Source organism: Gekko japonicus, unplaced genomic scaffold (genome assembly GCF_001447785.1).
Source record: "Gekko japonicus isolate JY-2015 unplaced genomic scaffold, Gekko_japonicus_V1.1 scaffold47, whole genome shotgun sequence".
Taxonomy (NCBI): Eukaryota; Metazoa; Chordata; class Lepidosauria; order Squamata; family Gekkonidae; genus Gekko; species Gekko japonicus.
Window position 1 is genome coordinate 564,122 of NW_015165235.1, and position 17,052 is coordinate 581,173.

At 44.6% G+C, this 17,052-nt stretch overlaps 1 protein-coding gene across 1 annotated transcript in view; it reads right to left on the minus strand.

Annotated features, from left to right (window-relative positions):
* The window catches only part of CPQ (carboxypeptidase Q), a 245,742-nt gene that overhangs the window by 150,233 nt on the left and 78,457 nt on the right, over positions 1-17,052 (minus strand). Inside the window, exon 5 of the mRNA XM_015409855.1 lies at positions 12,860-13,067. Coding sequence (XP_015265341.1) covers positions 12,860-13,067 — 208 coding nt within the window. The remainder of the gene's footprint in view (positions 1-12,859; positions 13,068-17,052) is intronic.

Consider the following 17,052-nt stretch of genomic DNA (forward strand, 5'->3'; position numbering starts at 1 on the left):
GGGGGTGGGTGCCCTGGCCTTAGCTCTGGCCGCTCCCGGTCCGGGAGCGGCCAGAGCAAAGGCCCGGGAGGTTGGCGGCCTCTTCCTCGCTGCTCCGGAGGGCTCCGGAGTAGCGAGAAAGAGTGGGGTGGGCGCTCTGGCCTTTGCTCTGGCCGCTCCCGGACCGGGAGCGGCGAAAGCAAAGGCCGTGGAGGTTGGCGGCCTCTTCCTCGCTGCCGGGAGAGGGATGGACGGGGTGGGGGGAGAATTCTCCCCAGCGGAGCGCATTCGCACTCCGCTGGGAAGGGAAGGGCCCGGGCCTCTCTTTTCCGGCCGCTACACGCGGCCGGGAGAGAGAAGGATGGACGGGGTGGGGGGGATGGGGGAGGGAAGGGAAGGCCCCGCTACTTACCCTCCTGCTTCGTCCTCGTTCTCACACGGAATGAGGATCGAAGCAGAGGGCGGGGTTAAGTAGGGGGCGGGGCTTCACCACGTGACCGCCCCGCCCCCTAGAGGTTCTCTTCCGGAGCAGCGCTCCGGAGCGCTCCCCCCCCGACTAGAGCCCTGGTAGCAAATGACCATGATGCTGCCGCTAAATTAAAGAAAAATCTGAACAGCTAACCCAAATAACAACAAAAAGTACTGAAACACCACAAGGTATTTTAACGCATGAAAAATATGATACTGAAAAGTACCCATTCTCACCATGGTAATTAAGCTTTATTTCTCTCCCCAGAAGATCCATTACTATTGCTTTAATTATAACACACAGTCTTGCAGAAATAAACTATAGTATTTTTGGCTATTTCCATCTGATTGCACACTATTGCAAATATCATAATAGCATTCTGGGACCATGCTACCTAATTTTATTTTCAGTTGGTTTTCATCAAACTAAACTGCTACCCCCTTCTCCATCTTCAGGCTGCTGCCTCTCTGAAGTGGAAATTCCAAAAAGCCCCATATTCTTTTCTGCAAGCAAGAGGATGTGTCCAGTTTCTACAGAAGCTGGACTCTAGTGGCAGCATAAAGGTTGCAGGAAACAGGACCCTAATGACAGTTTTCAGCAACACTCCAAAAACTATTAATGGACCAGAGCAGGAAAAGCCATTCAAAAGTTGAAACATTGGGGGGATGATACTTTCAACTTGCCAGATTCAAAAATATCTGCACTCCTGTATCTGTTATACACGAGTTAGTCTAGGTTAAAAGAACTCTGACACCCCCATCCAATAAATGAACACTGTGTCTTCAGGTAGAGCTTATGCCAGATCTCATGTAAACTTAACCCTGTAGAGCTTAACACAAATTTCAAGTTATTTTCAATGTCACTGATTGGCTCTTATCCTTACATGAGTATCGGGGGGGGGGGGGGGGGATCTAGCCAATTTTCCATGTTTTGTTATTCTACAGAGCATCTGCCAAAAACAAGTTCCAAGAGAGTTCCCCCCCCAAGAGAAGAGTAAATAAACTCCCATTTCCTTTGTCACAGAGTATCTGTTAAATCACTTGCTAACTGGGAAAGAACTTTATGTTCTAGCATCTTAGAGCTCCTATGATAAACATCATTCTACAGTGTCTTAAGAATTCAGGGGACAACTTTAATATTTTTTCTTCTCAGCCAACATAACAGCTGAGGCTTTTAAAAACAAACAAAAACAAAATCCCTCTATATTTCACACACAAAACAATTCATTCAATGGCATTTCACAGGAATAAAAACATAACATATGAGAGATTAAAAAATCAAATTCTGGATAAAATACAATTTCCGTCATTATATTTCCAAAGAGCACAGGATCTCTGACAATTGAAACCTTTTCAGAGTATATCCAATGCAGAATGAATGGTGCATGGCAGAAAGCAATCACCCTGACCAGGATAGCTCAACTTAGCCCAATCTCGTCAGATCTCAGAAGCTACACAGGAACAGCCCTGGTTAGTTCTTTGGATCGGAGACCACCAAGGAAGGCATGGTCTCGGGTTGGTATGCAGAGGGCCACAATGGCAACCCACCTCTGAATGTCGCTGCCCTTGAAAAACCTACTGGATCACCTTAAGTTTGCTACAACTTGATGGCCAGAGAGAGAGAGAGAACAGTGGCAGGAGAAAGAAAAGAAAAGAAAGAGAGAGGGAGGGAGGGAGGGAGGGACTCTTGCTCATTTACAAGTGTATATCGGTATGTGGAACAAAAGAGGCAGATCAGCACTCAGTTCTAAGTTGTTCTAATAACTTGAGATACATTCTTTAACACTGGAAAACAACTGGATAGTGATTTCTTATGGATTCAATAGCAAACACATTTTGGATATAATGTGAGTCCTTCTGCAAGCAAGTTTGATGAAGTTCTCAGGGACGGCACCCCTCACCAAGGGATTCTCATTCCTAAAATTCATGTACTGAAGAGGAAACTTCTCTTCCCTCCAATTAAAATTCTCTTCTGCCCAGCAAGCAGTGGAAGGTTTGAACTGGTAAGTGAGTGAGCTGTTCCCTCCTTTCTTATGATCTCTAAAAAGGGGTGGAGAGGGTGTTCTGTGTATACTTCAGGGGTGGCCCATCCACTAGGCAGTCCTAGGTGATTATCTAGGATGCCATCCGTGGAGGGGCATTAAATAGCATGGCCACCTCTCAAGCCACCCGTCCACTGTGGCATTGGGGAGGTTCTCCATCCTTAGAAGTCAGTCGGCAATGCTCCCTTCCTCCATGAGGGGAGGGATGGGGAAGTGTGCCACAGTGGACAAAGAGGAAATGCAACAGCCATTGAGGGAGAGGATGGGGGTGTCTTCTCAGCTCCCCATGGTGCGGGGAGGGGGGGAGCAAGGCACCAGTACACTCCAGTGCTGGGCTTTGCCCCACTGACAGAAATGAGGAATAGAGGCAAAGTCTTCCTACATCCCCCCAGCTCCTTGTGGCACAGATGAACAAGAAGGATGGGCCCACTTCTTGCTAGTCATGCTGAGAGCTTTGCTAATGACATGTTTGAAAAACCAAACATATTTTGCTCACAATGACAACTTGCTTTAAGTGAGCACACCAGACAATCACACAGATGATCTGTTTGCCAATTTTAATGAACAGTATTTCTAGTGCCTTTGCATTGGCACTCTTCAGTGGCCGCGCCATCAGGGCATGGAACAAGTAAAGCAAGGGCATCAACTCAAGTGGCATAGTCAAGGTCTGGTCCACAGTTGAAAGCACAGAGTCAAGAGCTATCAGTAGTCTAGACCAAGGGTCAGTTCGTGCAGCAAGGTCTGGAAGTCCAAGAGTTATCATGAGCAGGTTCAAGGGCAAGACAAAGGCAGAGTCAGGGTATGGTCCGAAGAGTCACAGGAACAAGGCAGGATCTGATGCAGTGGTTGCAGTGTCTGAGGGATTTTGACTTGTTGCTTCCATGCCTAACAGCCTCCCTTGGCTGGTTTTTATGGCCATATGCTGAAGGGTCATGCTTGCAGCCAGCTGCTTGAGAGTAATCCTGCAGCTAGTCATCTTTGCTATCAGCAAGAAACTAGGAGGCATGCACTTTGTCGTCTCTACTGTAACTCTATTCTTAGCCTCTGTCTGTGGCGCTCTAATGGTGTGGGTGATACTGGAGGGCTAGATATGACTGAGTTTCACCTGTTGGATCGGGGCTGGAGGCTATTGGAGGCTAAGAGGAGGGAATGTATTATTAACTGCATATGACTTCGTATTCCTTGCCTGTCAGTTTCGATACAATATGCCAATAAAGGTTCATTGATTGATTGATTGATTGATTGATTGATGGCAGTCACCACAGCAAACATTTGGATACTGTTCCTTTGACAGATTCCAGAAAATACAAAAAAAAAAAATGTTCTGCAGACACACTTCTAAAGCACATTACGCAACAGTGCCTACATTTTCCCAATCAAGATACAAAATGTTAAGAGAAAAATCCATTATGAGAGTTGCGTACTGCACTGCTTAATGCCCATCCTTCCCTCATAATGACCAGCAGAGCTAAAGCTCGTGTGAGACTCACAGATAATCTTCCATCAGCATTAAGCAGGCTGAGATCTGCGTGGCTTTAATGATGTAACAGCATCAAATGCTTTCAGACCATTCTCTGAGACAATTTAAAGGATATTCCAACTGTGCCTATGATGATTTCCAGTTGTTTCCAGCTACACATTAGACAATTTCAGTTTGGCGTCAACCAGCCTATATTCCTACTGGATGAAGCCATGTTCCCACTATGGTGACTGTACTTTTGTGTAATGACTTGGTTTGGAATTCCTACCTTGTCATGTATTGATATATTTACAGATCAAATGCCATGTCCCTGAGGGGTGCCTCAGAAGTTCTAATTTGCCTCATGATGTAAAGTAAAATTCTAAGAAGAATGTGCTTTTCATTACCTTTTTGTCCAAGTCCTGAACACTAATCACGGACAGAGCTGAGAAAACTTCCCTGAACACCGAATTTTATTTATTTATTTATTTATTCAACTTGATATACCGCCCTAACCCCCGCAGGGGTCTCTGGGCGGTTTACATGAAGGGTGCTAGTCACAATTTTAACCCTAACTAAGGCCACATTTTTCCACGGGGAATGGGACAGCCTACCGGCACCCCAGGTGAAGGTAGATGTCTCTTTATTCCGGTCTGGCTGGCTTCCTTCCCGGCGGTATCGAGCTGTTGTTCTTCTGGCGCATTTTTTTTCGATCCGACGCACCGGCGTCCTCCTCCTCAGGTCCCGGCTATGTCCCTTTTTGGCTCCGCCGCACCCTCGGGTGACGTCACCACGCGCCTCCTGCAGTACGACAGTCGCCTGTTGTTCCAGCTGTCAGCCACCAGGGATCTCTCCTTCCAGCCTGCTGCTCACCGCTCGCTGCTGCCGCGTCGCCGTGCTGCCTTGCTTTCACCGCCGGTACTCCACCATCGCCGCCGTCTCCGTCGCTATTGCCGTCACCTCCACACGCCTCGCCAGAGGAGGGCACCAGGGAAGCTTTGGAGCCTTGGGAGGAGCTATACAAACCCTGAGCTTGCCTAACCAGGGTCTGAGAAGCTCTCCAACCTGATAACCTACAGATTTTGCAACGGCTCCTGTTTTCGTGTTCATGGTAAGGCCAAAAATGTTCCTTCCTGAAGTCTCCATTATCAGATACAGATAACTGAATGTGATTAGGGACTACATCACCTCAGTCTTGTTCTATCTACACTGGTTCCTGATTTGCTTCCAAGCTCAATTCAAGGTGCTGGTATTGACTTTTAAGCCTTATACAGGTTGGGGCCAGTATACTTTAAGGCCCACCTTCCCCCATATAAACTTGCCTATCAACTTCAGTCATCTGAGGCGCTGGTTTGGGTGTCCCCACCATCTGAGGCCAGACAGGTTGCAACCTGAGAAAGGGCCTTTTCAGTCAAGGCACTGAACTTTAGAACTCTCTACCCTCTATCATGCTTTTCTGTCAGTGGACTGAGACTCTTTTGTTTGGCTCTTATTGGCCCTCCTCCCTGATTGTATGTCTGCATGTTTTTAGTGAATTGTTTAAATGTTTTATATGTCTCTTATATTAAATGCTGTTTGAAATGCTTTAATGTTTTGATGTTCACTGTCTTGGGGATCATATTTGGAAAGGTGGCACAGAAATGTTTTAAATAAATTAATAATAATTAATTGATGTATAGGTATTTGACAAAAAATAGCCTGAAACTGAAAACACATTCTGAACATGTACAACTAACTCTTAAAAAAAAAAACACCCAACCAACTTTTTGTCACTTGCTTTTCAAAGACGCTTATAACCAACAGGCTAATTCTGAGGGGGTGAGGGAAGTTTGTCCCTCTGCTCTGGTTCATACTGATGGGAGTTCTTATTACAAACTGAAAACTTGTTTAGAATTCACCATTTCCATGAAATGCTAACTTGGACAGAAGGCTGCAAAAGGAAGAAATAGGGAAGAGACAGAAGGATAATTTTCAAAGTAGTGGAGTGGGCCCACCAAGGTCTCCTGCACCTTACTCAGCTTTTAAAAACTAGCAGTGCAGCCATAAGCAAAATTCTAAGTCCATGGAAGTCAATGTGTTTGGAAGGATGTAATTGTGCTTAGGATGACACTGAAAGTTGCCTTAACCAGAAGATGATCAAATATTGCAGAAGGTGCCTGATAATGTGAGCAATTGCCCCAAAATATGGGCTGTCAGCCAAACGTTAATTTGCTCTCAAGTTTTTATTCATCTAATAAAGATTTACTACAATTTGATTGTATACCACTTCATTTCCTCAGGAATGTGCAACAGTTCTATACAATATACTATTTATTTGTTTAAAATACATATATCCTGCCTCTACAGCTGTGGAGTCTTGTGAGCAAAAATTCTACTTTTTGAGCTGCTGGCATTTAAGCTGTGAGTGAGAGATTTGGTTACTGCATAAATTAGTTTGCTCTGGAGCCATCCTTCCTGAGCTAAGACAAAAATGTGTGAGCCAGAGGCTAAAAAATTGTGCGCTACCTCACACTAACTCAGCTTAGAGGGAACATTGGTTGTAACCAATGTACATCTTTTAAAATCGGGGTGACACGATGACCTCAGTCAATATACAGGCAGCTGCATTCTGACCCAACTAAGGCTTCCAAAACCATTTTCAAAAGCAGCTCCATGTATTATTATTCCACCATTCAGTGTACATACAGGGGTTCCAATGCACAGATTAGGGATGCCAGACTCCAGGTGGGACCAGGGGATCCCCCAGAATTACAGCTCATCTTCAGACTACAGAGATCAGTTCCCCAGGTGAAAATGGCAGCAGAGGGTTGGCCCTATGGCCTTGTACCCGTCTGAGGTCCCTGTCCTCCCCAGGCTCCATCCCCAAATCTCCAGGAGTTTCCCAACCTGGCTCTGGCAACCCCACCCCGCATTTCCCGCCGGTGGCTGGGGGTGACTGGGCAATCCTAGCACAGATGCAGTTCTCCATATCACTCCAGTGTGCAGGACAGTTTGGGGTGTGTGCACAGGGCAAGAGGAAGCCCCTACTTACACAACACGAGATCCATGAACACATTACAGTTCTCCTTGGTTTAAAAAATTGGCTCAAAAATTCTTTCCACTTTTACTGTGTATTTTGGAGAGTCTACAATGTTACAGTTTTTCAGTAATCCAAAACATACATGTGGTGGAAGAAATGTCCGCTATAAATGGCAAGAGGCCTTTCTGCTGACTTAATTGCATGGAAAGGTTCCTTTCGGATTATATAAGTTTATAATGGAAATGATGTCATCTCAGCAGTGGCAAAACACTGCTAAAACATTATTTATCGTTTTGAAATTGTACGCATGATTGAAAAGGTCCATATAGTCCATCTCTGAAGGGGTTCTAAGGGATTAATATTTTGACATCTATGACAATGACATATTAAGACAGCATGGATGGCGTGTGTATGTAAGAATCACAAACCCTGGAACCCTCCTGCTATGAAGCTGGTTGCTTCTGGGGCTGGGTTCTTCTGCTCCAATAGAGTGGAAGAAAGCCAGGATTGGCTCTTTGCTTCAGGGAAGAAGCAAATGAGTATCAGCTGCCACATTGGGGCTCACTGATATAAATAATTATCGACGTGGGAAATATTTGCAAAATATGGTTATATTCCCATCTAAGGACCTAACTGAACATTTTGCAAAGAATATTGTGGTTTAAAATATATTTATTTATAATTTGTGCCTAATACATTCTTTAAATGGGCAACCATTGGCAAATCTGAAAAACCATATAAAACAATAATGAAATTATAGTAATAACCAGGGGTCATTTCGTAGAAAAAGAGCTGGGGGAACTCATTAACATAACTCATTAGCATATGCCACACCCCCTGACATCAGGGGCCCAGCGGTGGACCTGCAAGGCCGGCGGGAGTGCGAGGAAGCCCCGCCAAGGCCCTCCCTGGCCCCGAGCAGGCAGGGGTTGGGAGAGACAGGAAGGAAGCAACTTACCCTCCCTCTTCTCCTGCCTCCTCCTGGCTGAATGAGGGCTGGAAGCGGGGCGGCCGGAAGCAAGGGGCGGGGCTTCATCGTGTGCCCCGCCCCCTCACACCTCACCCGGGGGAACTGCGATCCCCCCCCGAAATGACCTCTGGTAATAACAACCAAAAATTCAAAAATGATCAGCAGAGGAAATAAACCAATCAAAGCAAACCAGTATCAGCAAAACAGTATCTCTTCTAGATAACAACAACAGAAATTGGTCAAGGATCCAGTCCTGGAGGATATCAAATAGTAAGGCATTCCAGGACCATGAAGCTACCTTTATATGAAACTAAGAGTTGCCCTGCTGGAGGACCTGCTTTGGAGGGCCAACAAGCAGGGTATAAAGGACAAGGCCTTTTCATTATGTTGCCTCCTAGCACTTACATTCAGGTGTTTACTGCCTCTGGAAGTAGAAGTTCCCTGTAACATAGCACCACAAACAAACTGGACACAAACTGGTAACCAGTGGAGCAATGGCAATAGTGGTGCTGCATGGTTATATTCAGTGCCTAATATATCACCTGGTTCAGAACATGACAGTCACACCAGCTGCAGGCAATAGCTGCAGAAATCAGCATCAGCACTAGGAACCAGGGGAGCTCTTTAGTTTCCCATTCTGAATCAAAGGCAGACTTTTACATATATGCCATTTGGAAGGTTCTTGTGGCATAAACAACACTGGCAAAGTTTCTCTTTTTCAAGAACAGGAATAACTGACTGATCTATTCACTTTGGCTGCACGTGTCTCCAGTGAGAGCCTTTATCTAAAAAACTAGAGAAAGATCTCAGAAATAGTCCAAGTTTCCTTGCCAATACTGAATTTGTCGTTTATCCATACTCATCCAGCTGATTTCTGTTCTCAGCTTTGCATTTAAAGACAAAAATCACCACACCTCATTAAGTGGGAAAGGGAAGATCAAGCTAGGTATCATTAGTCTAATGATGACAGCTCTGTCCACAACTTTGGACAACATCTTCCAATCGTTTCACATAGACATCAAGGAATATGACAGACAGAATTAGACATTGTGGAATTTCATAAACCAAGTTTCACAGGCTGGAAAAAACAACAGTCTCTCAGCATCCCCTTCAGGAATTTACCAGATGAAGAATCCAATATGGCAGTATCTAAAAAGACTAGGATCCATAAAGTTCTAGGACCAACCCATTTTAAAAGGTCTACCATCCATTTGGAGAGAATTAGACATCATTAGCCCAATCTCAGCCAAAGAGTGATCAACCTATGCCAAAGAAAGTACAGTGGATCCACAGCTTATCCATAAACTGCTCAGAACAAAAGACCAAACTGAAATAATAATCCTTAACATGCATTGGATACCAGACCTCCACTGGGATAGGCCCACAGTTGTCATGGCAACTATGAACTCCTGAGCTACACCAGCTAACACAGCCTCATCAGGGAATTGAAAACCCAGAACAATAAGCCCGGAAGACTTTAATACCACATCCAAGATCACCTCCACCATCTTAGTCAAGGATATGGCATACATATTTAGCTGGACTAAACAACCTAGGGACACAGAGGACAAATTCTTAAGACTTAGATTACAGTACAGCTGCCTCTTGCCTTGTGTAAAGCAGAAATTTAGCCACACACAGAGGGACTAGTGTGCCACTCTCCTGAATCATGCTTGTGGTGTCTGCAATTCTTAACATTTGTGTTGCAGCTCCTCAGATGCACAAATATCCCTTTTCAAAGCCTCACAGTTTTTAGGACAAGGGGACTGGTAGGTAGAGGTTAATTATATGGAAGTATCATCTTCAGTTCCTCTTTAGAAATGATTGCTCTATTCAATAGTTCAAGTGGTTCATTTCTAGAGAGAGAGAAGCCAGGGTCTACTTGTGTCTGGAATGAAACCACCCCTAATTCCAGGTGCTTAAAGGCTGGCTCTGAGTATTCCCTGTAAACCCATTCAGTGTGCCTCCTGCCTGGGCTTTGACATTGAAAACAGGTGTAATTTTTGGAGGGACAGGTTCTTCTACCAAATAGCCAGACAGAGTGGATGCTGCTGTAGCACAAGCGAAGTTCCAGCCTGACCTGTAAGCCTTTACAGTCTTTCCAAGTCACTGAAACTGTAATGTATCCAGCCCAGACAAGTCCAGACATGTCCAGACAAGTCCAGAGACAAACGTCTAGCTTCACTCCAAGAGACAATGGACTATGCGGATCCTAGCCCGCTCCAATCAGGGGGCTAGGTTCCTGGCCGAGAGACAATGGGACTCTCGGCCACTGTAAATAACCTATTGGGAAGTGGGGGGGGGGGTGTTTTGGGTGGCGGTTTCTTGGGGAATATAAGCCGGCCTGCGAGCCGGCCAAAGTCGTCTTGTTCCTGACTGAATAAAGTACGCTTTGCTGAAATCACTCTCCGTCTGCGTACTTTTCAGAAACCAACCAATCTGAGTAGGTGGAGTCATTCCACAGTCAATTAACTCTTTACTGCCTAGAAAACAGACTGGACCTGTAGCCCTGATGACTCAACACACAACGAGTGGCAATGCAGAATTCTATGGGGGTTCTCCTGAAAACAAGCAATGGAGTTGAACTTTGGCTCAAATAAATCTCTCCATTTCCTCCCTTTGTATGCTGATCCTCTTTTGAGCTCTCTGCACAACAAAAGGCATTGCCAGATCCAACTCTTACACCTCCTTTTGTGCCATACTCTGCAAGCCTGAAGCAGAAAGCAGCTGTTTTAATCAGAAAAAAATAACCAAATATGAAATTCAGAAGCAAAATAAGAGCAGATCTGGCAGTCTAATCTTTTGGCAAGCAACCCAAAGTGGGTGGCATATCTATTAACAGCTCTTAAACCATCCATCTTGAACAATGAACTGGCAGGGGGAACATCTGAAACACCACCTCTTCCAAATCTGAGAGCCAGGTGAGGGAATAAGGCAGGATATATTTACTGGATGATGTCATATCATGCACTGTAATAGATCTTCATTAAATATTAAAGGCATCGCACACTTGGAAAACGTATTAACTGTGATCCTGAATGGGGTTTAATACAGTTAAGAAGTTACAATGCAGCTGGCAACAAGTAATGAAGTTAGCTTACTACATTTCGTCTTTAAAACATAAGCATGTTTTTATTTTACAAGGCAACCTCAGAGCTTAGCCATATTTGTGCAAATTAAAACCTTTACTACCGATAAACAGAAACAGTGTCTTAAATTACTAGAACTAATTGCCACATTATTCCAAAGGGAAATATTCTGCAAGAAATATAGAGGTGGGCAGATTAGGTAGCTCCCCAGTATCTGTGCATTGATCCAGACTGTCACAAATGGATAAAAAAGGTAGACACTGTAGTTCACGCCAGTTCAGTAGAGAGCACGTGTAAACACAACTGTTTATATGCACCAGAAGAATCCAATAGCATAAACAGAGAATTTTATACCTTGTCTACCACGTACACATGAAGTTGCCTTACACCGAGTCAAGCTATTGGTCCAACAAGGCCACAACCATCTATGCTGATTGGCAATGGCTCTATAGGATCTCTGGTCAAAGTCATTTACATTACCTACTATCTGATCCCTTTGGAGATGCCAGGGATTGAATCTGGGAGCTTCTATTCTCTACTACTGAGCCACATCCATTCCCCAACTAGGCACGTAATATCTAAGAGATGCTGGAGCATATGCACAAGTCCAAAAGGTCCATGGTATACAGAGTGTATTGGCTGGTCGATGTACTAATTCTCCACTGGGCTGATCTGCGCAGTTGGCTAATATACACCCCCTACCTTAATTAAATCATATTCTCTGACAACCATTGGTGATTTGTATCTGTTGACCAGGCAAAATGTAAAATCTCTCATTGACACTGTTAGATTTATAATAGCACACCTGCTAGAGTATCCACGCTTGCTGAAGCCTATCCCATTGGCCAGTATTTGAAAACCAGCTAATAGAGTCCAGGGATGACTGGGGAGAACAAATGTGCACCAGATATACTAATCTCTCCACCCTCAGAACTGCCACTGGATGCACACAGCACAGGAAGCCAAAATGGATTTAGAAACATTTCTCATTTATTTCAATGAATCTGGAACGTGGCTTACTGAAGCGCATGGGAAATCTGGGGCCTAGTTTGCACAACTTAACTGTATTTTATTGTGCAGATGAAGTGGGGAATCTGTCTTAACAGCACCATTTCTGATTATATAATGTTCCTCCATGAAAACGATTCATACGTAGCCCCCCACCCCAGTACACTAGAAAATATTACATACTGCATTCCCTGGATTGCTAGTTTTCTGTACGCAGAGGACAGTATCATGTAAAGCAACTTTCAATCATGTAAGTCCCCTGAAGTCTGAAGCCCAGACTCAGGTTGTCAATCTTATCAGCTTTTCAGAAAAAACACACATGTGCATTAGGGTTTGATTTGGAATTTGGCTCAACCCCGCGTCCCAGTCAGAAAAGAGTCCATTTCACTCAAAGCCCAGTTCAGAACCACCACCCCCAATCATGTTCCTCATGCAGTCAGTGGATGTGGGACTGGAGCACCTTGCCTGACCTCTCTATGAGCTCTCAGTTCCTCCTACTTTAATCCCGTTTCCCCGGTCTGGTGGCAAACTTAGTGATAACAATACTAGAAGCAGTGACTCTGCAGCTAGTATGCTTCTTTCCCTCCCTGCTACCTGATGGGATGCTGGTTTGGTCACTACAGAGTAGTCACCAAACTTCATATTCCAAACCAGGAAGTTACAGAGTTGGAGACATCATCAGGGGAAAGTATTTTGTGGACACACGCAGTTAGATAGCTCTGTTCCTTTAAAAGTTAAAATCAGACGTGAGTGCATTACATTGACTCTGGAAGTGCAAGACTCTGTAGTGTTTTTCATCTGTTACATGTGCAAAGCCTCACTCACCTGCTCTCGGTACTTGCTTCCAACTATTTCTGCAACTGTGTTAAAGGAATCCACATCAGGGTAGGTCTTGGCCTCCATCTTCAGAGTCAAAATAATCTTGTTACCCCGGGAAGATATGCGTGCCATCAGTTCAGCATCTTCAACTGAAATGCATGCCGTAGGAATCTTGCGCACACCTGGCTGATATGACTGCATCCCAGTATGTGGGCTGTAGAGAACGAAAATGAAAACGTTATCATTTATTTAATAAGTTTCCATGCTCCACTTTCCAAAGAACGTTTAAGGTGGTTTGCAAATACAAAATAAAATAAATTAAGCCACCAAGACAATCAAACCAAGTGACAATAAAACAAGTAAAAGCAACTTGCAGTGGAATAAACTGGTATCATTGCAACTCAGGCTGATTTCGCGCTAGAGCTGCCTCGATGTTGCGCCGCCATTTGCCCCAATGCTATTGGTCAATTTCACACCCGAAGCCGCGGGGCTGCATTTGACCCGCAGCTTCACCCAATTTCCTCTGCAGTTTCGTGATCCTAAAAAAACAGGATCACAAAACTGCGGGGGAAATTGGGCAAAGCCGCGAGTCAAAATGCAGCCCTGCAGCTTCGGGTGTGAAATTGACCAATAGAATTGGGGCAAACGGCGGCGCAACATCGAGGCAGCTCTAGTGCAAAACCAGCCTTAGACTAAAGTTAAACTAGTGACTAAAACCATAATCAGCATATTCAGAATTTAAAATCTCCATTAAATACCACAAAATATCAGTGACAAAATTACAGAAAACTAAGCTACGTTCAGAGCAGCCAAATGCAATAAGATCTAAAATGCTGTATACTATACAGGTCATAGAAATACATTGGTTGTGAATGAGCAGAAGTTCCTAACAAGGAAGGAATGCATTCCACAGCAGACCAAACAAGGTCCTTTGCAAGAGGAAAGAAGGCAATGGATCCAAGACATCAATTGCAAGTCCAGTCCCTGGAAAACAAACATAGCTATCCCAAAAGATTATTTATAAATCAACTGTTCACAAATACTTGGGACAACCCCCCCACCCAAGCGCTCTGCCTGATATTGAAAAATTAACAGAATGATACAGTACGTAACATAGCTCCTGAAATATATTTATTTAATTAAAATATGTATACCCCACCTTTCCTCTTGGCTCAAAGCGGCTTCACAGGCATCGTGGCCACATGCAGATGTCACAATAAACCTCCGTTACTGTACAATGCACAAATGCGGCCTTTTGAATTTATGCTCTCCTTCTTCTCTTGTGCAAGTAGAGCAATTAAATACTCCTTATTATGGAGAAATCTTGAATCATATTCCTATTCTTCATGATATCTGAATACAAATTGTTATCTCCTCCTCATAAATAAGGATTTTCCCTTGAGATTAAACCCAGGTTTAGAATCTTGGTTTGAGAGAAGGAAATAAGCTCCAGTTTGCCTAGGCACCTGTAGCTGGACATCATGATAAACTGGAATTTTGGTCAATCACAGTCCACACAAGAAGAAGAGAGAGGAGCATGTAGCTATGAAAACAGGAGGTGTCTGTGTCAACCACAAACAAGCCAAAGCTTGTCACGATGCCTGAATGTGGCCCTTCAGCATTTCAGGCTCAATACATTGATATATGACTGATTAACTCATTCATAGGAAATTACTATGGCATTGTAGCTGGCGTCATTGTCTTGACTAATCAATGGGCTGGATCCAGTGCAAGAGGTTACAGAAAAAGCCGATGAAGTGGTTCTTTCCCTCACCTTCCCCAAGCAAACCCAAGCTCCTCTATGAGGGCTGGAAGACAAGCAAAACAGGATAGGGACCACTGCAGTGACAACTGGGAAATCAGTTACAGTTGCGTCTTTCTCATCCATTTGAGGCTGGCATCAGTGCAAAAGGGAGAAAGCCAGTTTCACCTTATTCCCACTACCTGCGAGAGTGTCCCACCTGCAGCACATTTTGCTTTCTTCTGCTCTCTATTGGCTCCAACATACTGACTGGACTGAAATGCGAGTCTTTAGCTTAATAGGTTCAAACAAAAAACACAGCAGGAGTACACAGAATTCCTCATCTGAAATAATGCATGCATACATTTCCTCCACTGACAAAAATCTCCTTCTTGGTGTGACAGCCCCATATGCATTCTGGGCCTCCTGTTACTTAAAAGAACACTGGGTAATGCTAAAGAGCACAGATGAGTGGATTTATTTCCCTTCCCTTATATGACTATAGGAAGACTGTCCATATGCACTACTCCTTAACTGCCTGGCAATGCTATTTTCTGTATATCTGCCATTAGAAAAGAGACATGATGGAGGACGCCATTGTGTTGCACTGTGCAGACATGAGAAAGGGAGCTTCAAATTATGGACCATTCCTAGGCAAAACAGAAAACCATTAGAGATCATGAGCTAATGCCACACACAAGGGCAGTAAAAGATGGAACATCTTCCATTTAATGGAATTAGGCTGCTACCAACTAGGGTAGCCCTTTGCATAGTGCATTCTGTGTAACAAAGGTTCTGTGTAACAAAGACCTCAAAGTGGATGTTAAATCTGAACCTAAAAGAAAAACTTGCAGTCTTTTCATCAAGCATAGGTGATGGAAGTCTGACCTGCAGTCTGGCAACCTAGGTATAGCACTAGGCCCAGCAGCACCAAGATACCGAAGCCCTCTGCACACTGAACCCCCATGACGGTAGAATGCAGTTGACTCGCTTAAGTGTGAACAAGATTTCACCTATGTATCCTTGCAACAAGATAAGGCCAGCCCGCAGAAACTGGTGTTTCTGCCTTCTCGAGATCAGAAGGCCTTATAAGTATAATTACTTTGGCCTCGTACAAAGTCTACTGAAATCTAATTGCCCACCTTCAGTCGCAAGGCACAGACAGATTAGATAGGAATGCATCTGTACAATCTGATGTAGCCCTTCAAGAGGGTACTGGAAGACCTCAGATATGAAATTATTGAACTTCTGACTCTTCTGTGTAACTTTTTTTTTCTAACACCAACCACAATATTTGAGGGCAAAAAGGTGGCAGATAGACTTTTTTTGGCAAGCGTCCAGAAATTATAATAGAAAGCAGAAGCCAGCAACATAAATTGATAGCAGCTACAATTAAGGACAAGGTTATCGGACACATGAGCAACCTAGAGGCCAGCACATACTGGTTGCCAACTCCAGTTTGGGAAATTCCTGGAGATTTGGGAGCAATGCCTGGGGAAAGTGGAGTTTGGGAAAGGGGGGGTAGCTCAGTGGGGATGTGATGCCATGGAGTCTACCCTCTGAAGCTGCCATTTATCCCAGAAGAACTAGGGTTACCGACCTCCAGGTGGGGCCTGGAGATCTCTCCGAATTACAATTGTTCTTCAGATGACAGAGATCAGTTCCTCTGGAGAAAATGGCTACTTGTTGGATCCCCAAGCATCGAAAATAAATCCACGTTTCAGAAAAGCAAAATTTATTTCAAAGCTTTGGAAAGATACTCAAACAAGTCCTTTGTTAGGAATGGGTACAAACAGCCAGGGCAAGTATAATAAAGGGATTTGAACCAGGTACCGAACCAATGGATCACTTTCCCGCTGGCGGGTAAAGGGAAACGGTTGCGCGCTCAATCCCTGGGAACACTACTATCTCCAGACATAATACAGGTGCAGTTCCCAGGCTCTAAAGGCAACAAGCTAGCATTCAAGCCCTCCTCCTACACCACGTCCTCCAGATGTTCGGCTTAGCATTACAGCAAAATAAAATACAGGCTAGCAGGGGGGGGGGAATGAACTGTACAAGCGTACAGGAAACACAGAACACAATGGCAGCTTGCTGACATACTGCCCCCTCCAAAACACATCTTACCCACCGTCTCCCGGGCAGGGCGGGAGACCTCCCGGTTTGGGCGGGAGTCCTCCCGGTCTGTCCGGGAACTCCTTATGGAACTTACGAATCAGATAAGGGGCCCGAATATCCCCTTCTTCCACCCATTCGCGGTGCTGGGGTCCGAAGTCCACCCACTCAACGAGGTACCAGAGCTTACCACGTTTTCGTTTGGAGTCGAGGATGTCCGCAATCTCAAAATGCTCATCCCCCTCAAGAAGTACAGGCGGAGGGGGAGTCACAGAGGGCCTCCATTGAGAGGTACCAGGATCCTTTTTCAACAAACTCATGTGAAAAACAGAATGCAAAGCCC